The sequence below is a fragment of the Amphiura filiformis genome, chromosome 1 (genome assembly GCF_039555335.1).
Source record: "Amphiura filiformis chromosome 1, Afil_fr2py, whole genome shotgun sequence".
Classification (NCBI taxonomy): Eukaryota; Metazoa; Echinodermata; class Ophiuroidea; order Amphilepidida; family Amphiuridae; genus Amphiura; species Amphiura filiformis.
The window spans coordinates 100,330,018-100,356,940 of NC_092628.1; the positions used below are offsets into that span (position 1 = coordinate 100,330,018).

General features: G+C 37.7%; 1 protein-coding gene across 1 annotated transcript; it reads left to right on the forward strand.

The window, feature by feature from the left end:
- Positions 1-261: 261 nt before the first annotated feature.
- LOC140160241 (ubiquitin thioesterase zranb1-B-like) lies at positions 262-25,669 on the forward strand. The gene is made up of 7 exons (XM_072183519.1): positions 262-408; positions 5,265-6,498; positions 7,151-7,222; positions 17,130-17,328; positions 20,655-20,899; positions 23,497-23,726; positions 24,804-25,669. The coding sequence occupies exons 2-7, from the start codon at positions 5,307-5,309 to the stop codon at positions 24,966-24,968; spliced, it is 2,103 nt and encodes a 700-aa protein (XP_072039620.1). The 5' UTR covers positions 262-408; positions 5,265-5,306; the 3' UTR covers positions 24,969-25,669.
- Positions 25,670-26,923: the final 1,254 nt, after the last annotated feature.

The following is a 26,923-nucleotide window of genomic DNA, read 5'->3' on the forward strand; positions in this document are numbered from 1 at the left end:
CCCTAAATCCAATTTTTTTTCTTCCTTTCAAACAGGAAACCTGCTCGAAACTTTCTGTACATTTCTTTCTTTCTCGAGCTTACTTTCTTTTACTTCTACTTCTAAGTTCTAGCCATTTGTTGTATTCTTGGTATAGAAATAAAATCCCATCAAAGAAAACATTTCATGCGACTACATGTAGAAAAATTTCAGTCAATCATCCTAGAAAAATAAGATGAATGTCGCCCTCTATTTAAAGGCCCATTTCTGACGTCACGAAAAATCCTCAAGATGGCCACTGCTGTGTTGTTTTGTTGATTTTCTGTGTTGTGGTACAGTTCGCAAAATCCTCTGTATGAAGATCTGTTGGATTTCTACAGAACGGGAGAGCACGCATTTCTTAAGAAGAAATAAACGGCTTCAATCAGGGTATGTATTTATAATTTTCTTTTATTCCAGTGTGCAGAATTATTCGTGTTTGTCTCTGTTGTTTTGGTCACAAACTCATCAAGGCATGATATACATACAATGCAGACTGGCAGAGCACTCATCAGGATATGCTCATGCACTGACTGGAAATTCCCCATTAAAAATAAAGTATTATGCGGGGTATTATGTTGTTGACCCACTATATGAATGAATGATACTGACACAAATACTTTACATATTATTATATTTTATTCCAATTTTGTACAATAATGTGGGACTAAATTATGAGGCTCGAGGGGCAATAAATTTGATAATAGAAAATTATTGCTGTACGGTACTGAGGAGAGTGTACACGTATGTGACATGAAGTCATGTTCATACATACGCGCTATATAACACTATTCACAGAATGCGTGATTGGTCAATAAGCGCGGGCATACGTTTATGCCCGACTTTCTGGTCGTATTAAAAACAAGTCGCGCTAGAACCAGCCATGGACACTTGCGAACATGCGAGTAGGATATATACATTTGTACGTGCGTATGCTCGCGAGCTATTTACACACAGCGTGAGTGATGTACGCGATGTTCAAGGCTTCCACATGCATGGATTTATAGGGGGCGCAACCGGGGGCACTCAACACAAATGACCATACGGGTATGCTCCCCGGAAAGACCCCCCCTTTTGGGTTTCGCAGCTCGAAGACCCCTATATTTGACCAAAATAAAGCTCGAAAAGACCCTTGATTTTGATAATTTCAGCTCTAAAAGACCCAAAAATTGCTTAGTCCTCATATTGCTTGTTTTTTCAGGCGATTTTCAACCAAAAAAACAAGAAAGACCCTTGATTTTGACTTTTGCAGCTCCAAAAGACCCCATTTTACTTGTTCACAGCCGGTTCGCAGCTCAAAGACCCTTTTTATCGGTGCGCCGTCAGCTCCCAAAGACCCACCACCTCAAAATTCTGGGGAGCATACCCACCAAAAATTTTGATGTGCCCCCGGCCCGGGGCGAACTGTGACCCTGTGCCCCCTTTTTGCTGGATCCAAAAAAATTTTAAAAAGAAAAGGGAAGGAGTGAAAGAAGAGAGGAAAAGAAAAGAAAAAGAAAGAAAGAAAAAAATGAAACAACGTGAAAAGAAAGAAAATTTGTTAAATCTCCATGGGGGGAAGAACGTCTTCAGGCGCGTAGGCAGGGGGCGGAGGGGGCACTCGCCCCCGTTAAATTTCGCAAAAAAAAAGGAGAGGAGAGAAAGGGGAAAATGAGATAAGAGAAAAGTCAAATAATTGCTGTGGCGTGGTACGCATGGAAATTGAGTAGACTAGATGCATGCCTAATGCATGGTCAGGTCGATTGTGAGTGTAATAATTTATAGGCCTCTGATTTTTTTAGGCATTGAAGGTGGATTCTCGGCCCAAAGACCAATCTATGCATGCTTTAGTAATCGTGAGTCTCAATTCTATGTGTCAGTATGTAGACCAGTGGACCACATTTAAAATTTTGCAAATTGAATTTTTGGGTTTTTCAAAATAAAATTTTACTCAATACTAGCCAGGGGCGGATACAGGATTTCGAGAAAGGGGGGGCACACTCCTTAAAATAAACATGAAATGTAAGAAATGGACGCGAAGCGTGCATCCCGGAGCGCTTGCGCGACGCAGGGGGGTGTCTGAGGGGGGATGTGCCCCCCTCAGAAGTGAGAAACTTTTGGAAAATGAAGACCCAAGTGAAGCCATTTGGTGGACCATTTTGTCAACATTATTGTGTAAAATTTTAGTTTGAAAAAGCCTAAAATTTGCAAAAAGACGGCCCAATTGAAGCCATTCGTGGACAAATTTTGACCTATTTTGTAAAATTATTGCTTTATACCTATGTACCCATAACGTTGCGCGACATGGGGGGTGTCTGAGGGGATGCCCCCTCAGAAATGAGAAACATTTGCAAAATAAAAACCTAATTGAAGCCATTTGGTGGACCATTTTGGCACTATTATGGTGTAAAATTTGAGTTTGAAAAAGCCGAAAATATAAAATTTGCGAAATGACAGGCCAATTGAAGCCACCCTTTTTCACTGTTATTGTATAAATTCAGAGTGCTGGGTGTGAAATACAGAAGCTTAAAACGGGCAGTTGTTTATATAGGCAGGGGTGTCTGATGTTCCCCTCGAAATTAGGAAATTTTGCAAAGTGAAGGTCCAATTGAAGCCATTTGGTGCATCTGTTTTACACTATACATATACGAGAGTATATCATTGCTTTTTAAAACAAAACAGGGCCCGAACTCAATTTGTAAAATGTTACACTGACACTTTTAAAGGCCCTAGGCCTAAGACTCGGAGATTCGCAATTTAAAGCATGCATGGATCAAAGTCAGCATGGAGTCCGTATTAATACTGACTTTGGTGACAAAATGTGACGGGCCCTGCATCATCGACGGGCAATCAGAAATCAACAAGTACTGCCTAAAAGAATCCGACCTAACTAGTATTCCCGCTAGTATTATAGGGCCTACTTTTGATAGACCAGACTGTGAGCTACTGTGCGGTTTATTTGGCATGGGCCTACTAATTATACGTGCAATTTAACTTTTCCCCTTCTCCTTTTCTCTTCTCTTTTCTTTTTCCTCTTTCTCTTCTCTTCTCTCTTTTCCTCTTTTTTTTTTTTTTTGAGAGGGGGCTGAATCCAGCGCCTGGAGAGTGCCACCCGGTGTATGATACTCACTACAGATTTATTAGGCTATAGGCCAAGATTTTCTTTTCTTTCTTTTTACGTTGTTCCGCTTTTTTTTTCTTTCTTTTCTTTTCTCCCTTTCTTTTCTTTTCTTCTTTTCTTTCCCTCCTTCTCTTCTCTTTCTTTTCTTCTTTTTTTATTTTTTGGGATCCGCCAAAAGGGGGGGCACGGGCCGGCTGTGCCCCCCTCTAAATCCGCGCATGATACTAGCGCCAAAATAGTCCATCAAATGGCTTCAATTAGGACTTCCATTTTGCAAAAGTTTCTCACTTCAGAGGGGGGAATATCCCCCTCAGACACCCCCCTGTGTAGTGGATAGGGACCTAAACAAGTGGCCATTTTCGCTTCTGCTTTTGACACCCGGCACTTAAAGTTTAACACAATTTAGCGGCCTACAATAATAAGGAAATCTTGTCTACGAAAGGCTTCATGGGCCGTCGTTTCATGAACTCTGCCTTTACAAACTAAACTTTTAAACAATTGCCAAAATGGTCCACCAAATGGCTCCAGTTGGATCTTCATTTTGCACAAGTTTCTCACTTCTTAGTGGGGCACATCCCCTCAGACACCCCACATCGCAGGGGGGTGTTTTTAGACAAACTCCTCCATTATTTCAGTCCCCCCCGTCAAAAACTAATCCTGCATACGCGCCGGATCTTAATGCCTTGATGCTCTTATTTTAAAGCCAAGAATTCTCCGGCGTTGGAAATTCCATAAAAATCACAGAATTGGAGGTAAAGCAGAAAGCGCATTTCTGAGAAAAAAATAAAAAAATAAGCAAAAATGACCTAGAAAAAGAAAAAAAATACAATTGAAAAGAAATAAATAAAATACTAAATGAAATGGGTCTTCAAAATTCATCAAAATAAAGTAAAATGCGTCATAGATTTACCATACAACGCCTGTCCTACCTCCCATTGCAGCCATGATACCCAATTCTTGTGAAATTTTATTATGTCAGAAATGTGCTAAAATTACAAAGCGGAGAAAAGCGGAATTTAGCATTTGTAAAGCAGAAAATTCTTGGCTTTACCTTATTTATTCACAAGGATATCAAAAATGATTATGGGAAAGTCATCTATATGCTTGCCACGAAGTATCCTCGCAGAATGTTAAATAACCCACTTGCAAATTAAAGGTACGGTATGTTACAATGTTTCAAATTTATTTCAATATAAAATCTTCCTTTTGCCCACATTTGTCAGAGTTGCCCAAATGAAACTGAAATAATTGTCACCAGTGACAACATGAATAAAAAGAGATAATGGCAAAAAAGTCCAAGGTTGCTGTTTTTACTTGTCATAAATGGAGTGTTTTCATGCATCGCGCAATATCTTGCCAGAAACAAAAGCAAAAATTTCAATTTTAAAAGTTACGAAAAAATACCCCAAAATAGGCCCTTCTATAAAGCGTGTTAAAATGCCCAAAACCCAGGAGCTTCCAGGGGCTCTGCCCCCTGGACCCCACCAGTCCCCCTGGACCCTACGCCGTTACATGATGCTTCGCTCGGTACACTCTATTGGGTTACATTTTCGGGAGTGCCCCCCCTTTCTCGAAATCCTAGATCCGCCCCTGCACGTCCAAACACGATGGACTGAGCAAGTAAACGTTTTCTCACAATTAGCGATAGAATAACTTATAAAAAGGATTTAATGGTAGTTTTTAGTCTAAAATGATGGTATTTTTAGTTGTAAGGGAAAATAAGCAGCACGCATGATGTTGCGTATGTATAAACGGGGTTGCTGTAGGGCATATAACGTTTCTAAGTCTAGTCATGAAACTATATGAATAAACATAATTGTAATGAACTTTCATGCTAGTATGAATAAACCCCTAAATTAGACCGAATAATCAGTCCCAATACAAATTACAAAATACATTAAAGGGAGTCTCCGGCAATCATAACATCATGCCTTATATATTAGAAAAATAATTATCAAGCATGAATAACATAGTTTTATTTTAAAACAAACTCATATTGACCATAAAAAAGAATAAAAACAGTCGGCTCTCCACACGCTATATTTTTTGGGGGGCGGGGGGAGGGGCCCAGGCCACACCTGGTTGAATGTATATTCTGTATGTATTATTGGTGACAATTTATACCTTCTTTTTATTTATGCTACAGGTGGGGAAACCTTATGCTTGAAAGGATCAAGATCCCTCCAGCATGACTGAACCTCAAAAGAAATGGTCGTGCGAGTACTGTACATACCTCAACTGGCCAAGTGCAATCAAATGCACTCTGTGTCGGGCGCCTCGACCAGTACAACTCATTACCCCAACCTCCCCAGAGGCACCCAGCAGAGAGCTTATTCCACGCTCCCGCGACAAGTGCACCTCTACTACACCGCTCATCCTGCCAGGTAACCAAGGGCCTCAGCAAGGCGGTGGAACGCCTACCAGCAAATGGCAATGTAGAGGATGTACATATCTCAACTATCCTCAGGCTATTAAGTGTAACCTGTGCCACATACCAAGAGTGGCTGGATCACCGTCAAATGACAATAGCAAAGTTAGGGTGTTACCTCGGAGTAAAGTTCATCCAAGGTCACCGGAGACGAGCAAAGCAGTGAACAATGATAGAAATAGAGCCATTACGTGTCAGAATGTCAAGAAATGGATCTGTCATGTATGTACATATGAAAATTGGCCCAAAGCAAAGAAGTGTGTACTATGCTTGGGCCCACGTGGCAAACTTAGTCCCGAAGGTACTGTAGAAGCTAGCAGTAGCAGTAGTAGTAGTAGTGCCCAGACCAGTAGTGGACATTCACTGATAGAAGAAAACTTACGTAACTCAGAGGCTTCTAGTCATAACTCACCACCGCAATCCCCACCTACAAGTCCTGAAACCAATGTGGAGTTGAAGCCAGCAGTCAGCAGACCTCCGTCTGCTTCTGCAGCTTCTTCACCCAGTCACGGTGGCACAGTTAATGTAGCCGAGCAGGAGAAACGTGTGAAGCAAACAAGACGTCGTCTGCGTAAATCAGACTGCCTTTTTCTGAACGCCTGTATCGGTGTGGTGGAAGGTGATCCTGTAGCCGTAGAAATGTATTTGGCTTCAGGTGGTGATCCAACTCGTCAACTCACACATGATGAAGTAACTTTGTTAAACAGACCCAGTGCATTTGACATCGGGTTTACATTGGTGCACCTGGCCATCCGATTCCAACGAGAGGATCTCTTGGCCGTTCTTCTATCTTCTGGCGTGTCAAGTCACGCAGTGAAAAGACCACCCTCGCAAGTGTGTTCTGATCTGGCTGCTGATATTCGCAGGGACATTGCCAAGTCACTGAGGCAGAGGAAAGGAGACTTCTCATGCTATTTTGTTACAGATATGGTGACCTTCATATTACCTGGTGGTAAGTCACCATGTTTCATATTTATATTATTTCAAAAATTTTGTAATAAATCTGACATTATAAATTCTGTTATTCCAATCTTGAGTTTGCTTCTAGTTATATAAAAAGTCATGAATAGATGCGCAGATAAGAGGATTTGTTCATTAAATGTTATGACTTTCCTATTGTGATTAAGCACATGTACATGCATGTACATCTCAAGTTTATATTTTAGGTCCCTGAAACACCAGTAGGTATGTGTTGGGTAGAGGTAAAAATAAACAATACTAGTAATTAAAGAGAATAACAAACTTATGTCAAGTGTAGAAAATCCAATTTGGAACTTCCACATGCACACTATATTCTTGCTATCCAGAGGTCTTTTATTTCAATTCTTTTTAAAATTTAGTCTTTTATTGCTTCAAGTTTGAGTCGATAAAACTGAAAAGATCCTTCTTTGCACTGGAAATGAAGACGCAAATCCCATACATGTAGGTAACACGTCTGAGTGTATGTATGCAGAGAAGGTGACTTTTATGATGCGTACAAAAAAGCCATATAGACATTGTAGTTGGTATGAATGTGTCAACACATACAAATTGTACTAGTTATTTGAATTTGAAATGCTAATTTCTGCTGATACATGTATCATCTTATATATTGCTGTTTACAGAAATAGAAGATCTACCGCTGACAGTAAGAAATCAACTATTTGATGAATTATTGGACAGAGATGTACAGAAAGGTAAGGGCAAACTTCAGGTCCATGTCAAAATCTCTTAAATTTGATATAACAGTTTGAAGATTATAATGTTACACTGGTCCAGATATGAGTGACACTTTCTTTAAGACCTCCGACTCACAAATCAACAACATGTTGTTATGCCAAATAGTAGAATTGTGTATTTTTCAACAAACTTTAATATGAATTATTGAGCATGTTTATACTGAGCACCTGGCATTACTACATCTCACACCATTATCAGGCCGTACGCTGTAAATGCAGTTTAAAGGCCCGGTCACACCATGACGGACGATAAGCAACGAAAGGTGACGAACGTGAAAATCACAAACTGTTGACGGCAAAGCGACAACAAAAAGAGGAAAAACAAGATTCGGTGACGAGTGGGAACGACCTTCAGCGACAACACGACGGCAAGGGACGAAAGGCTGCGGCAGGAAGCGGAGACTAGCGACCAAATCCGGACGTTGTCTGGGCGATGAGTGACGAAGTCTCGACGGAGCCCGACAACAAGCAACGAGGTCAGACGGCAGGCAGCGGATTTGCTTGCGGCAAGAAACGGCAGCTGATGGAGAATTGCGGTGATGATGACGTGACTCAGCAGCCGACAGTAAAGCCTGTATGTGTGCGGGTCGTATACATGTAGTCCCCTTTGGCGTTCCCACTCTTCACAACGTTCTGATCATCCACTCAAAAATATCAATATCAATAATAATCAAAAATATTAACATCAATATCAACAATAATCAAAAATAGTAAAAGTAATATCAATAATAATCAGGATTATTAACATCAATATCAATAATAATCAAAAATATTACACATATCAATAATAAACAAAAAATCAATATCAATAATAATAAAATAGTAAAAGTAATATCAATATAATCAGGATTATTAACATCAATATCAATAATAATCAAAAATATTACACATATCAATAATAAACAAAAAAATCAATATCAATAATAATCCAAAAATATCAACATCAATATCAATAGTAATCAAAAATATTACACATATCAATAATAATAATAAAAAATTATATAAATATCAATAATAATCAAAAATACTAATATTGATATCAATAATAATCAAAAATATTACACATATCAATAATATTCAAAAATATTACACATATCAATAATAATAAAAAATATTACACATATCAATAATAACAAATAATAACAAAAAAACAATATAAATATCAATAATAATCAAAAATAGTAAAATCAATATAAATAATAATCTAAACTTTTAATATCTATATCAATAATAATCAAAAATATTAACATCAATGTAACCCACCCTCCAAGTTCGGGTTATAATAACTTTGTTGTTTTAGTATGGTCTGAGAACCTTTGTTAGGAACTTTAGCTAATGTTGTTTTTCTTTTGTTTAATTAACTATTTGGACTTTAATTCTGTCTTAATTAATGCTGTAGCTCTGTTTACCATTGATTTCTAAATTACATGCTGATCCATCACCAGCCATGTTAATTCCAGCATTAGTCAAGTAAATTGGATTTGAGGATTCAGATGTCTTTTAAGTATTTTTTTTGTGTTTCCATCAGGTGTAGAAACCACACCCTCTTAAAGTAGGCATTGACTTCCAATTTTAGCATGTTTAAAGAGCTACTTAAGATTCAACTATGCATGTAGCTTTAAGATTAGACATGTTTGATACTCAGGTTGAAGTGACATTTCCAAGTAGATTAGTTGTACTTGGAAATCTGTTAAGTTTGGTTTATTGATTCTAAATAATAGGGTTTGATGAGTTTTAAGTGTTTTGTAATTTGTAGGACTGAATCATACAATTAGTAAGTCTCGGATAGAGTAATTGATAAAGGGGTGGAGTTAAATAAGTTTAGGCCTCTGTATCACTTGTGTTTTCCATTTAAGTATATGATTATAATTAACTGTAAAGTGTAAGTTTAAAGTTGGTTAAAGAGATGGTCAGTGATAGCTGGCCTGGTTATTAAAATATTTTTAGGTTCTAAAGCACTTCCATCATAGCCTCCATCAAGGCAACATCTATCTTATCCATCTAGCCGATATCCATCTATTGCAATCCATCATAAATTAAAGGACCAGTATATAATAATTATCTGCATTTATATCGTGTGTTTACTGTTTTGCGTCAGATTACTTGGACTTCGCCAGAATAACGCCCCTACGACCAATTGTTGATCTTATTTTAAAAACTTGAACTTCACCGACAAACCAGTATCACTTAAAGTGATCAGAAGTTAGGTTTGTTACATCAATATCAATTATTATAATCAAAGATATTAATATCAATATCAATTAGGCCTATTATAATCAAAGATATTAATATCAATATCAATAATAATCAAAAATATTACACATATCAGAAATAATCAAAAAATTAATATAAATATCAATAGGAATCAAAATATGAAAATCAATATTAATAATAATCCAAACTATTATATCAATATCAATATATCAATAATGATCAAAATATTATCATCAATATCAATAATAATAATAAATGTTAATATCAGTATCAATAATAATCAAAAATATTAACATCAATATCAATAACAATATCAATAATAATCAGAAATATTAATATTTTAGATTATTATTGATATTATTTTCTTTTTATATGAACTTTAAAATTGCATCGTGCCGAGTAGTCTATTGAAATCGAAGTGACGTTTACCAATGACTACCAACAAAATTGTGACGACCTCAAAACGACTAGACACGGCTTCACACGGTATGGAAACGTCAAAGAAATGAGGGTTGCGGTCTCCAACGAAATCTGAACGGAATCACAACTGATTCTTTTGCCGTCACAAAATTTTCAACATGTTGAAAATTTGCCGATTTAACGCGACGAATAATTGCGGCCGTCTCTGGCGTCGCTAACGGATTAAATCAGCGACAACTAACGGCAGCACACGGTGAGTGACTGTAAATTCAAAATTGCAATTCGCAGCTTAACATCGCTTGTCGTTCACCCCTATTCGTCATAGTGTGACCGGGCCTTAACAATTCACTACTCATGTATTTAGTGGGTTAGTCGGAAGTCCAGAAAATATTTTTTGTGACCTTAAAGGTCATATTTTGAATGCTCGCACTGTATTGTCCATTAAACATCATTTTAAGAGCAATATACTTTCTCAACCGGTTTACCAGTAATTCTCTTTGACTTTTGTTCACATCTTATTTTATTCTAATGTCTTGTCTTTTTCTGTTTGTCTGTTCAACCGCAGACCCTTGAATGTTTTCATTTGTTTTTTGCTCTGCGTGTGTTGCACCACAACTCCTTTTCAGGTTTTTCATTGATGCCACTCGTTATATCTTATCTCAGGCTCACTTTTGTCCTATCTCTTGCCCAATCACATGGTTGTTTGTTCTACCGTGATCGCATTTGACAGTGACTGTCAGCAATGGGCTTGTGATCGAATAGACTACTTGCTTAAATAATTTTGTCTGATATTGTTTCGCTAATTCTGGCATTTGTCTTTATATCATGTATTATTGAAGTTTCTTGAATTGAATTGAATTGTATGTGGGCTAACTTCCTGTGTCACCCACCAAATTTTCACCCTAACTGTTTCTAAGTACTGAGAATATTAGCATGTATTTGCCACTATTAACCACCTTAAAAAGTGGTTGATGGTGAGGTTCACTCGCTCACATCACCCTGCATTCACCTTCACCTGATCTGTTTCTACTGGGGCCGTTAATGTGTATTCCTTGCATCACCCCCTATGCACTCGAATTCACAGGCAACCATTTGCTCAGTAGAAACATGCTGATTGTCTGCAGGTATAATTTCTGTTTAAATGTTGTGTTTGTATTAGGTGCATCCTAGCAACATGTTCTTGCACATTGAGTAAATTGACCGAGTATGATCTTGACCATATCAAACAACAATATTGTCATTGTGATCTTTCGTGTAAATAGATGGTGTATGATGATGCTACACACTGACTGACCCTGATAAAAGTTTATCTGGAAACAATTTTAAAAATCGAAACCATTGCTGAACAAAAAGAAGTTACCAAAAGAAAGATAAAGTCTATACACAAATTTGGTTTGACACATTCCTACCCTTAGTACCCTAGGGATTCGCTTAAAACTGAGGTACATTATGTTTTCCCCGGGCAAAGGTGCCCTTTTTGTCCCTTCCTTCCCCATGATGCCTTTTGGTGTATAGTCAAGACGGAAAGACCATCTTTTTCAGTATTGCTACTGTAACAGTAGGATACTGGTATTTCAATTTTTAAGAATTTTGTAAGAACTAATGAACTAAATTAACAAGTATCTCCCATACCCATCTCCCAGTTTTAGCATCTGCCCCAAAATACAGTCTTTAGCATCCCCCAAAGACCCCTATTTTTGTGCTCCTGCATGTTACTTACAATTGGAATGCCCCCTTCCAACCCCCCCTCCCATGGTTTCCTATGGTAGTCATAGCTAGGGTCTGACTGTTGTCAGCACCAAAGACGCACAGTTTAACATACCTGCTCACACCTGCAGATAGGTTCCTACCTGGGTTCCTAGGCAATAACTACATGAAGGTATGATGATACATTCTTAAACACTTGAGAAAATTCCTGCAATCTCATTGGTTCTTAGCCGTGTGATATGATACAATATAACACAGTTCAGCGTGTGCGTGTAAACGTAATATGTGAACTTGCTATTTGAGCCAATCCAAGACGCATATAGCAAAAATGGGACTGATCGATTCTAAGCCAAAGGTAATTCCTTGTAAAATGATTTAATTTGATTAAAATTTGGTATACTTATGATATATTTTATCTGAATTGAAGTGTTTAAGAATGAGATTAAAGGTATTGCTTTTAACCGCTGTTGTGCATCTATAGTCTCATATAACATGGGCGACATCATTATTTTTCATGTGAAACAACTTGGCTTGGCCTCATTGTTTTACTTAAAATAATGATGTCACCCATGTTATATGAGACAGTAGATGCACAACATGCACAGTGGCTTAAAACAATACCTTTATTCTCTAATTTGTATGTACACATCATTTGACCATTTGATTTGGAGTTTGCTTGGATTTAAGTACCTGTAGGCTGACCTGTAGTTTCAAGTACTGGTACATAATTATACTGACTTGAACACACCTGTGCTCTAACAATATGTAATTATCATATAAAATTAAATTGATCTCAAAATTAAGTACCATACCAAAACTAAATGTACTGAAGTAGATAGAATTTGGCCAGCCTGTCTGTTTAAATGGCATACAGTTGTGAAATTATTTGCATTTTAAATTATCCATACTAGCAGGTCACTGCCAAGGGAATTAAATATAAAATGACTCATAATGTGACTAAACACAGCCAAATCAAAACAGTGGTAATGAGTCTATTACATACAACTGTTTGAGTACAACAAGGTGGTTATTGCTTTGTTATTGTCTATTCACTTACAACCTTCTTGAATTCAAGCAGCGAATGGGTTTACCTAGAGGCTAGCTAGATCCCTGGGAATTGAATTGTGTATGGTAGTAGTTCTTGGATCATTTGGCAGATTAAAAAATAGCATTACAGTCTTTGTAATCCATACAGATAGAAAACATTACTACATGTATGTATACTTTTAAATACAAATACAGTGATACATTATTTTAAATAACAATTTATACTTAGGCAAAAACATCTGGAGTCCAAAAATATCCATGTCAAAAAAGTTAAGTGTTCATAGCCCTTGTTTGTTATGCTGTACAGCTAATTATACAACATTTTTGGCTTTTGAACATTAAATCAATCATTGCCAGAAATATAACAAATAAAATTGAATTCCATAATTTGTAGACTGTAGGTACAGTACCAGATTGGTATTTTTCTGTTAAAAGTTTGCTCTATATTTCCAACTGTACATCTGGAATCTCTGGATGCTGGAATTGTCCTGAAAATCATCTCTATTCTCTAGTGACGTAAATGTCATCAAAATGTGACATAAGAAGGCCAAGTTATAGTTTAAAACAAACAGTAAAGAACATAATAAGGATGTGAATGGTTAGTCAGTTCAAACCTCAAAAGCAACTTTGGCAATATTGTCAGGACTATTAATTATAATATATATGCCTGATTGAGTCAAAATTAATTAAGTCACCCATAACTGTCCATTAATGCATTATCATTCATTTAATCTTGTTCATTTCAATATGAATGGAACAATTGAACTTAACAAATTCCCATACTATACATTGTAAATGGTATTGAAACTTGTATATCCACATAGACCTAAACGTACATGACCTGTAATTGTCTGTAAAAACAGCACAATTTAATGTCTCCTGAGATTTAATGCATGTTACTGTTACATGAATTTGCACATTATGTATGTTCTCTGCAACATTCATGTCATATTTTATTGCTGTGGATGTCATTCATGTATTAGAGGCGGGGAAGTGAGTAATACAATTAATGCATGTGTTATAGTCAACATAATTGGCAAGTCACATGAATGACCAGATCTAGACTAATGTGAATCAATGTGATCCATGCACAGGCGTATGGTAATACTGCATGATGTGAAAAAAGGTATAAGCCTAGGGGATTATTTGAATATATATATAAAAGTGCTATCTCACCTCACCAGGCTGTGTTCGACCATTGTTGGACGTAGCCCTCTTCATGATTCTTCCACTGTTCTCTATCTCTTGCATTTCTTGTCCATGTAGGTCCCATGTAGGCAGTAATGTCATCACGCCACCTCTTCCTCTTGATCTTTTCCCTGTTCTTGGTTGCCATTCTGTAAGCCGTTTAGTCCATCTGTTATCTTCCCTTCGTGCCAGGTGACCTGCCCATCTCCATTTCGCTTCTTTGAGTTTCACCATAATGTCTTTGACTTGAGTTTGACGTCTTATTTCAGTGTTCTTAATTTTATCCCTTAAGGTAATGTGTAGCATCTTCCTTTCCATTGCTCTTTGGGCTGTTTGTAGTTTCTGTTCCAGGTACTTGGTTGTTGTCCATGTTTCTGCCCCATATGTCATTGTTGGCAATACACACTGGTTGAACATTCTACTTCTCAGATACATTGGTAACTTTTTATCACATAGAATGTCCTTGAATCTTCCAAAGCAACTCCAACCTGCCTTTATTCTGATCAAAGCTTCTTCCCTGGTGTTGTCCTCCATCTTCACTGTTTGGCCGAGATATTTGTAACCATCCACCTTTTCGATAACATCACCTTCAACTTGAATGACATCCTCTGACTGGTAGTTTGTCATATATTTTGTTTTGCCCTTGTGTATGTTCAGTCCAATCTTTTTACTTCCTTTATTCAGATCATTTAACTGGACCTCCATATCCTTTACTGATCTTGTCACCAAAGCTACATCATCTGCGAATCTCAGATCTGTTAGCTTCTCGCCATCTATGTTGATCCCTCTCTCCTGTAGGTTCAGCTTTCTGAATATATCTTCCATTGCTGTAGTGAATATTTTGGGGATATTGTGTCTCCCTGTCTCACACCACACTGAATTCGGATTGTTTTTGAAACATCGTTTTCAATGTGGATTTTGGCTGTGGCATTATGTCCTCGAGAATTTGGACATAACCTTCATTGACTCCAACTTTACGTAGTGCTGTAAAGAGGTCTTTATGTTCCACTGAGTCAAAGGCCTTCTCATAGTCTATATATATCCAATGCATAGCTTCAAATTATATTCATTTGCCTTCTCAATAAGTTGGTTGATTGCATGCAGATGGTCTACTGTTGAATATCCACTTCTGAAGCCTGCCTGTTCTCTTGGTTGGTTTTCATCAAGCACTCCTTTAAAAGTGCTATACGCATCCATAACTAAATATGGTGAAAAGGGGCCAGATTTTTTAGCATTATGTTGTATCATCGACGTTTTTGCTACTTTCCACTTGGGGTTCATTTTAAGCTATATCAACATTTAGCCTCATTTACTTGTGTTGGATTACATTTAGGGTCTCTTTTTATGTCATCAATGATTCAAAGTTGAAAAATTGTTATTGTTATACAATACAATTTAGGGTAAATGCTTACAGTTTGGGGCAGCATATTTGCTAATCTGTTACACCATAACAAGGGCTTGTTTAAGGTGTCTGTTACCTGGAGGTGAAAGCTGCCAATCAGTGTGTTTCTACTTAGCAAGCGGTTGCGTGTGAATTCAAGTGAATGCCGGGTGATGAGAGGAATACCCGGTAACGGCTCCAGTAGAAACAGATCGGGTGAAGGTGAATGCAGGGTGATGCGAGTGAATCCATCAACCACCTTGTGAGGTGGTTAATAGTGGTGAATTGGAGATAACGTACATTCTCAGTAGAAACAGATCGGGTGAAGATTTGGTGGGTGACACAGAAAGTTAGCCTACTACAATATAGCATAAGCATTCAAATCTGACCTTGAAGGTCATGAAAAATATTTTCTGGACTTCCGCCTTCCCCAATAAATACATGAGTAGTGAATCGTTACCCTGCATTTACAGCTCAGTAGAAACGACCCGATGAAAATGAGAGGTTTAAAATGCAGGCGAAGGTGAATTCGCGGTAATGCGAGTTGCTCAGTATAAACACGCTGATAGTTGCAATGTGAATTAGTTTACATGCTAGTTGTTTCATATTTATGTTTTCATTGTACAATGTCATTGCAACACTCATGCTGACTGTGTACAATTTGCACCATTTAACAAACAATCCCAAAGCATGCCATTCAAATTCACCAATATTGATCTGCATTGGGTAAACATGTTGATGTGGATTTTATATTGCCTTGTTGCTCATCAACTTGAAATGATAACAAACCTATTTTTTTAATTAGGACAGATATAAATACAAAACTATAAATGAAAGATGTACATGTATGACAGAGAAATCCAAACAACAGATCCAAACAGGAAGTTAGTAGTGAGTGATCAGGAAACACTATATAATATTGTACTTATTTATGATGATTAAATTGTTATCTTTGCTACTACATGATTGTATCAGCAGTGCAGTAGTAAGTTGTCAATTATAAAGAGTTCAATGCAAAAGCAGATAAATGTCATCTTTTAACTTTAACCCTAGCTTTAAATTAACATGTAGTATTTTTTTATTTCTAAGATAAATTGTGGAAGCTATGATCAAACTTAGTAGCACATATTTTGTTTTATTATTTTGCATTTATTGCATTTGCCTATATCTCAAATTGAAAAAAAAGAAGGATATATCGCTATTAGGCCTCTGCTTGTCATACATGGATCTGAACAATATACATAGGATGGGAAACTCAAATGAGTTCTCTTGTGAAATAATTGGAGAACAAAGTCATTAATATTGACTGCATAATAATGCTGTTACATTTGTAAGGTAATATCAATGTTAAATTTGGTAACCCATTTTCAGTGCACCACAAGTTCAATGCTATTACAGTACCAATATGTGTACACACATCTTAACCTACATTGCTTCATACCCTCCTCATATTCATTCTATGTAACATTGATTAAAATTTTAAAGCAAAATCTATTATACTTGATTCACTATCAACAAAGGGGATTTTGAACCATCCTATGGTTTCTTTATCAGAAAATGCAATGACATATTTATTGTTCTGTAAGTATAACCTTGACTTGTTTGTTGGCAGTGGTTTCCACAGTGAACGATTTTGTAAAGTGTGCCTGCAATCCGGAAATGTAAATCATTTTCAAAATTGTATGATGGTATTTCAGCAGACAGAACAAACAAATATTTGTAGATTGTAAGGGCGATACCCCTGTAACCTCTGCTGTAGCCTATACACCAGATTGTTTTTCATGAAATGGCTCTGTTAACCGTTTACATCCCTGATTTACCTTTTGAGCTCCTCATATGAAGAAGTTCAGAGAAAACAGAATGGACCTTTCAAAGTTAATATTCTTCATTTTTATTTTATTTACACAGAACTGGAGCAGGAATCCCCGATCATCAACTGGAGTGTTGAAGGCACAGACAATCTGGGTAGTCGGTTATGCGCCCTCTGGAATCGTACAGCTGGTGACTGCCTCCTTGACTCTGTGTTACAAGCCACTTGGGGAGTTTTTGATACTGATGCCGTCCTCAGGAGAGCGTTAGGGGATAGTCTTAATGAAGGTGCTCAAAGGTAAGAGGGCTACCTTCTTTTCAAATCTATGTTATGGGTAGTATTAAGAGATAGGTGACTGATCTGATCAAAAAGAACTGGGCAGCGCATCAACAATATCAAAAATGAAAAATTAAGATAATGATTTACAAGTAAAGAAGGTGAAGAGAGAAGTTTAATATTCAATTTCACAATTCGCAATGAGGAACACATTTTTCCTTATTAGTATTGATATGTTGCATTTGAGGTGTACTTTTGATTGGTCTTGTATGTTGTAATAGGGAAGGACAACGTATTGCACTACTCAACAAATTTAAAGGATCAGAATCAGACAATCTTGATTTTACTTTCTTTTTCTTACGGATCTAACTAAGATCTAATTCAGTGTCACAGTACATCAGTACTTGGTAGTTCAAATGTTCTGTTGCCTAATAAAGTTTATTGTATCTTTATACAATAAACAGATTTACCTCCTGTGGAATAGACTAGTCCAAAACCAGTGCCTGGACAAATCCAATTGATTGATTTATTGATTGGTTGCCTAGGAATGGCATTATCCAAGGGCCAGTGATGTTTAGGATCTATTGTTTGCGGTGGCCAATGGGAAGCGGTCAATGACATTTTTGCCCCGCCTAGTTTTCCAGGATAAGGCCATAAGGATATCTGTCTTGAAAGGAGTAAGATGTTTCTGGAATTTGGTAATGAAAAATTTTCCCACCCACCACACCCAAAATTTTATTTTTTTCATATTCCAGTATTCAATTTTATCGGGGGAGCATTAGTCGACTGGGAGGCCCCATATTGTATGGGATATCGAGGATCACATACCAAAAGTGTATTGAAATATGAGTTTTTAATGGTAGCCTCTAGGTAATGGCAAACTGCCAGGAAGAGAGGGTGTTAATGAACCAAGGGGTTGGATTCAATAAGTTCACAAGTTATGAACTTCTTTTGGGAGGTAGTCCTCATTTGGGTACACAGATCTAGGGGTTCAGGAAATCCCTGAAAAGGGGATTTGTTGTAACTTGCTGGTTAATACATTGCTGTTAACTTCTTTTTAAGAAGTTGGGCCACACTTTGAGCATGTTTGAAATTTCCTGGAGGTCCCGTTAGTTACAATAAATTAATTTGGGCTAACTTCTCTGTGAGAAAAGAGGTGGGACCACACGTGTGTGTGTGCAATAGGGCCGGGGAATTCCCTGGAGGGCCCCATATCTTACGAGGAATTAATTTGGGTTAACTTCTCTGCAAAAAGAGAAGTTGGTCCACACTTGTGTGTGTGCAAAAGGGTTGAGCAAATTTCCTGGGGGCCCCGTAGCTTACGAGGAATTAATTTGGGTTAACTTCTCTGCGAGAAGTTGGGCCACAAGTGTGTGTGCAAAAGGTCTCGCTTAAAGTCATGGTGTGCCCCATATTCATTCATTCATTCATTCATTCATTTTTTATTTATTCATTCATGTAGTCATTTCTTTCATTCATTTATGTATCTTTCTAGGACTTAATTCGGGTTAACTTCTCTCCGAGAAGTTGGGCCACACCAATGTATCGGCAAAAGGGGTTTGTGGGAAATTTCCTGGAGGGCACCATGGTCATTCATGTTTCATTCATTTATTAATGCAATCATTCATTTCTTCATTTCATTCATTTATGTACCTTACAAGGATTTAATTTGGGTTAACTTCTCTGCGAGAGGGAAAATTAGGCCACACTGTGTGTGTGTGCAAATTAAAGGGCTCGGGGAAATTCCCTGGAGGGCCCCGTATCTCATAAGGAATTAATTTGGGTTAACTTCTCTGTGAGAAGTTGGGCCACACCTTGTTGTTGAGAGGCCCTGTACCTTACGGGTAAGTAATTTAAGCATGGGCTCGGGAAATTCCGAGAGGGCTGTATCTTACGGGTGAGCAGGCACACTGTGTTTAGATGGTTAAAAAGGTGGCGGTAAAAAGGGACATGGCCACAAAAATTTCATCTTAAAGCCAATTTAATTGAAAATAATTTGATCACCATAGGTAATTGCATAAGTGTTTACAAATAGTAATAATTTGTTACTAATATATTTGAGAAATAGTGCATGAGAAGTTGAGCGAAATTATGTCAAATATCCAGATTACTTTCCTGAATGTTCCCGGCTTCAGGAAAGTAGGATTAACCCTAACCCTACCCGTGGTTTTTGTGCTATCGGAAGGGAAAGAAGGAACGAAAAAGGAGAGAAGATGAAGAAGAAAGTCACTTGGCTTTTGGATTGAACCTCGGACCCTCGCATGCCACGCAGAAGTTCCCCAGCATGTAGCTACACAGGTGGCGTTGGCCCGCCAACGATTCCCTGGGTATATATGACTTGGTCTGATTCGTCATCAAGTCCCGTGGAATCCATGCACGCAGAGTGGTTTTAATAGTGAGCTTTAGTGAGTCCTAGTTGGGTTAGGGTTAAGAAGGCATATAGGGAAAACATGCATATAGCTTAACCCTAACCCTACCCGTGGTTTTTGTGCTATCGGAAGGGAAAGAAGGAGCGAAAAAGGAGAGAAGATGAAGAAGAAAGTCACTTGGCACCCCCGGGATTCGAACCTCGGACCCCTCGCATGCCACGCAGAAGTTCCCCAGCATGTAGCTACACAGGTGACGTTGGCCCGGCCAACGATTCCCTGGGTATATATGACTTGGTCTGATTGCGTCATCAAGTCCCGTGGAATCCATGCACGCAGAGTGGTTTTAATAGTGAGCTTTAGTGAGTCCTAGTTGGGTTAGGGTTAATGTTATGCACTTTTCTAAGGTATTTATATTAAAGGATTGACTCAATAAATGTATGTAAATTTCTCTTGAGAAATTTTCTCTTGAGAAGTTAGGCTACGTTTGATGTATTGGAACGGACCCTTTTGGTCCGTATTTATTGGATAAGCTGAAGTTAAATCCAATTCTGGATTACAAATAAATGGAGATACTCCTGACGGATATGCCTAGCAAAACTTTTGAGTAAAATATGCTTTATTTCATCTGGGGGTAAATATTACTGAATAAACTGACACTCATCTGATTTACAAGATTAATGGTGTTTTTGCAAATGCTAAGATAAGTCTGATTCTTTAATTTCTTTGAGTAGTGTATGTTTGGTATCTAAATAATTGCACAAATTTACTCTTTCCAAATATGTATTTTGATTTCCCCTCTGCCAATCCTTGCGAAAGATATGACGGTTCAAAATTGTATCAAGACTTTTGTGACACCCTGTATATGTACAAAGCAAACCAGCATGCATGCCTATCCACACTTGAAGTCTCCCCTTCAATTTTGTAAGAAAATCAAGTAACCAAGTGAGGTTTTTCTATAATTTCATATTTGTCTTTCAGATTCTATGCCAGATGGAAGGAGTATGAATCCATGCAAGTAGAATCCATGCATTATAGCCTGGATGAGGAGCAATGGTTACAGGACTGGGCTCTCATGTTGAGTCTAGCTGGACAACCTGGTGCAGCGCTGGAACAAATTCACATCTTTGCCCTGGCACACATCTTGCGAAGACCCATAATTGTGTACGGGGTAAAATTCATCAAGAGTTTCCGTGGAGAAAATATTGGCTACGCAAGATTTCAAGGTATGGGGGATATCTGTATATCACATTTAAGGTCTCAGACCATGCCCATGTTCTCCTCAAAATATGTAGTTTTATCTGACTCATTGCTCAAGATTTGATCATACTTTATGACAAATTTATTCCAGTGGGTTGTTTTAAGTCAGCTTTAAAAATTCTATTGTTGCTGCAAATCACTAAATATTGTGTAGGTCAAGTGTAACTATTTTTAATTACTGTGATGTTTTAGATTCAGTACTCAAGTATCTGATCTGGCCATGACAATTTATCATTTTTCTGTTGGTATACCTAGATCAATATATCATATGGGAGCAGCGTGGCACACTGGTCTTTGCCTTTGGTGCGAGAGGTCCTGCGTTCAATTCCCCACAGGACAAAAAAAAAGTCTCTGCTCTCCCCATGGTTCATCTGGTAATGGCAGGGCAGATGATCTATGATAACGATTGTCCCGATTGTCGGCTACACTTGCTTGTCTGTAAAAATATCCCGACCAGCTATCTACGGCGACCCCTTCATTCACCAGGTCACTCATAGTTGGCAGTGGTGATACAAACCCACCCTTTTTATTTCAAACCCACCCTTTTTAATTTATACCCTTTATACCAAAACTCCAAAACCCACCCTTTCTAAGCATGGTTACTGATCATAGATAAGTGGTTATGGTGGTCCAGGAGGTGCTGATTTGCATCCAAAGAGAATTACATATTGAAGTTTTAGATGACCAAACAGAATGGGATTTGAATATTTTTTGTGTGTTTCATTTAGTGTCATTCAATCGGAAATTACAATAAGCTTTGAGATTGCAATTGTCGAATTCTAAACCCACCCTTTTTATCAGTGACCAAGCTTTATATTTGGACACACATTTTAACCAGAAATTTTTCAAACCCACCCTTTTAGGCATTTTGTGGATCCTTCAAACCCACCCTTTCTAAAGCGTGGGTTATCAACAGTGTCACTTGTACCTGGCTGATGTTTCATCAGCATTATCTCCTAGATTTTAAATTTTAATGCCTAGATATGCCCGACATTAATATATATATATACATGTTGAAATACAAGTGATACAAACCTGCTTCCTCCCCCTCCCAAATTGGGTCTTCATTGGCAATGCAAAATAATAAATTGCATATCTGTTTCAGCATGTTGACAGTAATTTTAGTTTCTCTCCCATAAATATACTAAAAACTAGTGTTAATTATGGTTATTTCAGTCTTTATTTCTGATCTCAGTTTGACCTTGTCCTGGTTATTTATTAATAGAACTGACAAAAATAGATTAGCATGTACTTCTGTATTGCTTCAGAAATAACAAATAAAGGGCAAACAACTAATAATTCATAGTAGTTTTGATAGTAATATATTAGGCAGATAAGAGCATGGTACTATATTCACCAATTGTATTATGCAAAACAAGGACAAACAATGAGACCAAAGTAATATGTCAGCAAAGCATAGACTATTCCAGTTGACATCCATACACCCTCATATGGAAACATGACTTTAATCGCTCACACTGGGGATGTATATAGATTTCAAATGGAGTCACCCATTCAGGTAACCCCATTTGAAACTCACACTCCCAGTGTGGAAGATTAAGGTCATGTCTTCTACATGGGGTGTGCGGATTTCAACTGAAATAACCCAATACTACTGTAAGCTACTACAGAGCAAATACAGGATATACAGCATTCATGAGGACAAAGGTTTAACAAAAGGCAACAATGTTTTGAGCAGATATACTGCTCTTTGATTAACAAGATAATATTGTAACAAATGATAAAAGTGTAGCAAGTAATATGACAATGACAGGGCCAAGAAAAAGCTGCATCTTTACAAAAAGGATATATATACAGAGTTACAGACAAGGGTCCCCAGAAGGGACAGAGTTATAGTTTTTTCTTCAAATCCCCGTCCCCATTATAGGCCACTTTAAACATGTTGCAGTGGCATCATTTGTGAATGTCTGCCCTCAAAATTTGCAAAATAAGCCCTGATTTTTTATTCAAAGCATGCATGATATGTTTTGTCAACTCTTTTTTTTTTTAAATTATAGACCTGGAATAGCATGCTTCAACGTCTGCCACAAGTGTGTGCATCAGAACTTGTGCAAAATAATATGTGCATGATGCTTAGCAGTATACTTAACTTTTAAAAAGAACTGGGCAAAATATATTGGGTGTGAGAGACTTCTTCTTTTGTGTCCTTACATCAAACTGTACTTATCCACTGAGAAACACACTTTTGAGCCCGTTGAGAAAATTGTGCCAGATCGTCTGTCGTCACAGGATCTTCCAAAAGCGGGCATTCCAGCAGATGCTGCATCGTCTGTGGCTCTTGTCCACAGTCACACATGGTCGGGCCACTGATGTATCCCCATTTGTGAAGGGTATCCTTGCAACGCCCAACACCGGTTCGGAGGCGGTTAAGGCATCTCCAGTTTGCCCAGACTTCGTTTGCTCCTGGAGGTAGTGATTCTGTGGGTTGAATCCCCATCTCAGTGGTGACTGCTTCAGGTGTGAGAGACTGAAGGGCGGGAATACTGTGAAATCAAAATAGATACATAAATATTTGCCATTGTATTCATATATCTTACTGCAGGTGTCTATTTGCCATTACTTTGGGAGCAGAGCTTCTGTTGGAAGAGCCCTCTAGCCCTAGGTTACACTCGTGGTCATTTCTCAGCTCTGGTTCCGCTGGAGATGGATTCCGATGACAATCTTGGTGCAGGTGCTAATTTAGATACCAGCGATGATACTCAGATTGTGTATCTACCTCTAACAGATAGCACTGGCAAAGTACTGCCTGTACATTTCATCACACCACTAGAGGTAAGAGGTTGTAGGTGGGTGGGAGTGGGGTGAGTGTTCAGGAGTTAAACAGGTGAAATCACACTGGTTTCCAAAGTCCTATATCTGCAGTCAGAGAACCATCCATCATAACAAATTGAATAATTCCATTTGAACGTGTATGTGTGTAAGCCTTGTTGAACATGTATTTAGCTTGGCCAATCCGTGTAGTTGTACCATGGGCGGGCACGCCTTGAAGTCAATGAACTTAATGATTAAAAGCATTTGGCGACTGAGTACCTCTGCAGGAGGGAACCTTCACTGCTGACACATAGGTACACCATGGATGTGGCTACTGAGCAGGTACTTCAATTGAAAGTCCATTGAAGTACCTCGGACTATGGTGAGCATTTAAGTCACCAACTTGGTTCAACACAATTGACTTGAAGGTGATGTATGGTGTGGTACCAGCATCAGCCACAATGGGCTTGGGTCACGTTAATAGGTCACATATAGGATAATATATCCTATATAGGATAATATGCCCTATTCAACCGAGGACATGATTTGAATGTAATCAATGGACACACAGTCAAACACGGTTTCATTTAGTGCTTTAAAAATATGTAACTGGGTCGGTGTGTGTTAAAACACTTAGAAAGGGTATGGAGGTACTACCCCCATTTGATCTGTAGGCCTAAAAAGTCACACACACACATGCAATAGTCATTGCCAACTGGGGATATCCCGGTTGAGGGGAAATGCAGCTGTGTGTAGGGGTGCACATTTGAGGGAGAGAGATTGAATTTCACACACTTGTCTTTGACAAAACTAAACACTTAGGTTTGTAGAAAGCAAAATTATACTTCTACGCTACTCAAATTTGGTACACTCACCGGAGCGCTTTCACCTGGTCAACCGCATCTTCAGCGGATGTTATTGCTCTGAAGATTGTTGACCCAGTAAAAGCATTCTGGTGAGTGTACCAAATTTGAGTAGCGTAGAAGTATAATTTTGCTTTCTTTTCCAACTTAATCCAACCATAATCCTTGGTTGCCAAATCTTTTTAATTATTAACGAGAAATGTATATTTTTCAAACCTTTGTTATAAACCTTCAGGTTGGTTCACAAGAGAGACTTCTTAACGAATGGCTCGACTGCTGCTACACCGCTGGTGGTACATTTGTTGCCCAACAACTCCACCGTAAACGACGTCCAGTCCTCGTGGGACAGATGGTGAAGAATGGCTCCAGCGTTACACCGCGTCTGGCCCAGCAACTTTGACCTCTGACCTCTGTGCTGTCCTCATAGTTAACATTTGGTGCATTCAGCCTGTGGCAGGAATGCAGTTCTTTACACTTCTTGTTTTGAATGCTGGTCTAACAGTCAAGATTTTAAGTCTAACAGGAGACTGGTTATGTTTGTACTTTCTTTATGTCATTTTTTTAATACTCTATAACATCATGTTATCCTCGAAATCATAATTTTTTGTCTAAGAAACAGCTCTTTGTCTTTTTTGTAACTGGCTCAGAATGCAAATATGTAAGATCTTACAAATTGATGCATTTTTTTTTTATTGTTGAAACATGTAAAAGCATTAGGAGTGTGATTTGTAGGATGCACTATCACATCCTATTAGATATAGCACCTAGTATACATGTGTCCACTGGCCTGCATCTGGCAATATGTAATACAATCAAATAATATATATCATGTGTCTCAGACATGACACCACTCTGTAATTACATATTTGAAAGTTGGTTTTATTTGAGATCAAATAACATTTGACAACTTAGTGATATTGTTAAACAACACTTTTAAACTTTGTTCAACTTATAAATGACCCATAACTTCACATAAGCGTGTACCAATCACGCAACAAGCATAGGTGCTGCAACCAACTGCATACAAGCCATTCTATATCAATCTACAATGTTACGCGTCTTGCCATTTATATGTTGAACCCGGTATATTATAGATTTGTTTGCAAATTAATGGTACATAGTGGTTTGACCACCCACAAGCTTGCAACTTTGATGTTAATATGTGGTACTTTAATAGCACCCAAGTTGGTAACTTAAATGACTAAAGTTTGTAAAACCAAAGTTGCATTAGATTGTCAAAATTTAACTTAATACAATCATGTTTTGTTAAAATTTAAGAAAAACATTGAGCAGGACTACATTTTGATCACCTACAAGTCCAATCATGGACAGGTACAATTTTAAATTAATATAACTCATACAAAGATCCTTGTATTTTGATTGGCCAATTACTATTGACTATTTTTGATATTTTAAGCGTTGAGCAAAAGACTATTGCACTCACACACCTACCATATCAACGCTGACAACAAAATTACAAATTAAGGATTTTTCAAAATTGGTAACTGAAGTAAATAATGATTTTAACTTGCGTAAACAAATTTTGGTCTGGTACAAATTACAGACAGGATCAGAAATAGAGAACTTGATAGGCCATATTCTATTTAAATAAAAAAGAACATATATGCATATAAGAACCTAAGCAGCTTATTGATATTTTAAATCAAGAAATACCAATTCAAGCTAGAATATATCTGCTGGGTAAATTGCAAGTTGGAACATCTATGTGTAGTTCACTTGTAGAAGAAAGCTTTAGAAAAGGAAATATTGTTGTGTTATAGAGGTCAGAGGGTTTTTTCCACAAGGCTAATGCAAGTAGGTTTTGCTCTTTTTTTTACATCAACTTATTTTGATGTGCTGCGTTCTTGCCCAATTTTTATATCAAAATGTTTTCATCTCATCTATTGATGTGTATAATGATATGCGAGTGATTTGACTGCCAGTTGGTATTAGGCCATCTCCACACTCCTTCCAAAAGCACCCCAAAGGGTTCAATTTTCATCACAAATACTTTAAGGGATCAGATAGCAATGTTTGCACAGTATTTTTGTGGGACCTGAGAGCACATCAGACACACCAATTTGCATTCTGAATATAATACCAATTGTCTGGCAAATTATTATAAATTTATATTTTTGACATTTAACAATCCTCAAAGTAAACTTTATATTATCTAATGATATTAAAGAGTTTCATTTGTAGGATTGTTTCAAACAATTAATGATTTTTTGGTAGGCAAATCCAGTAAAATAGTACTCACTTTCTGAGCTTTCGATGACCGGTTATGTCATCTTGATCACAGATGTCCAGGCTCACTGCACTTCCCGCCGTGGGACTTGGTAGTCTCATTCCCAC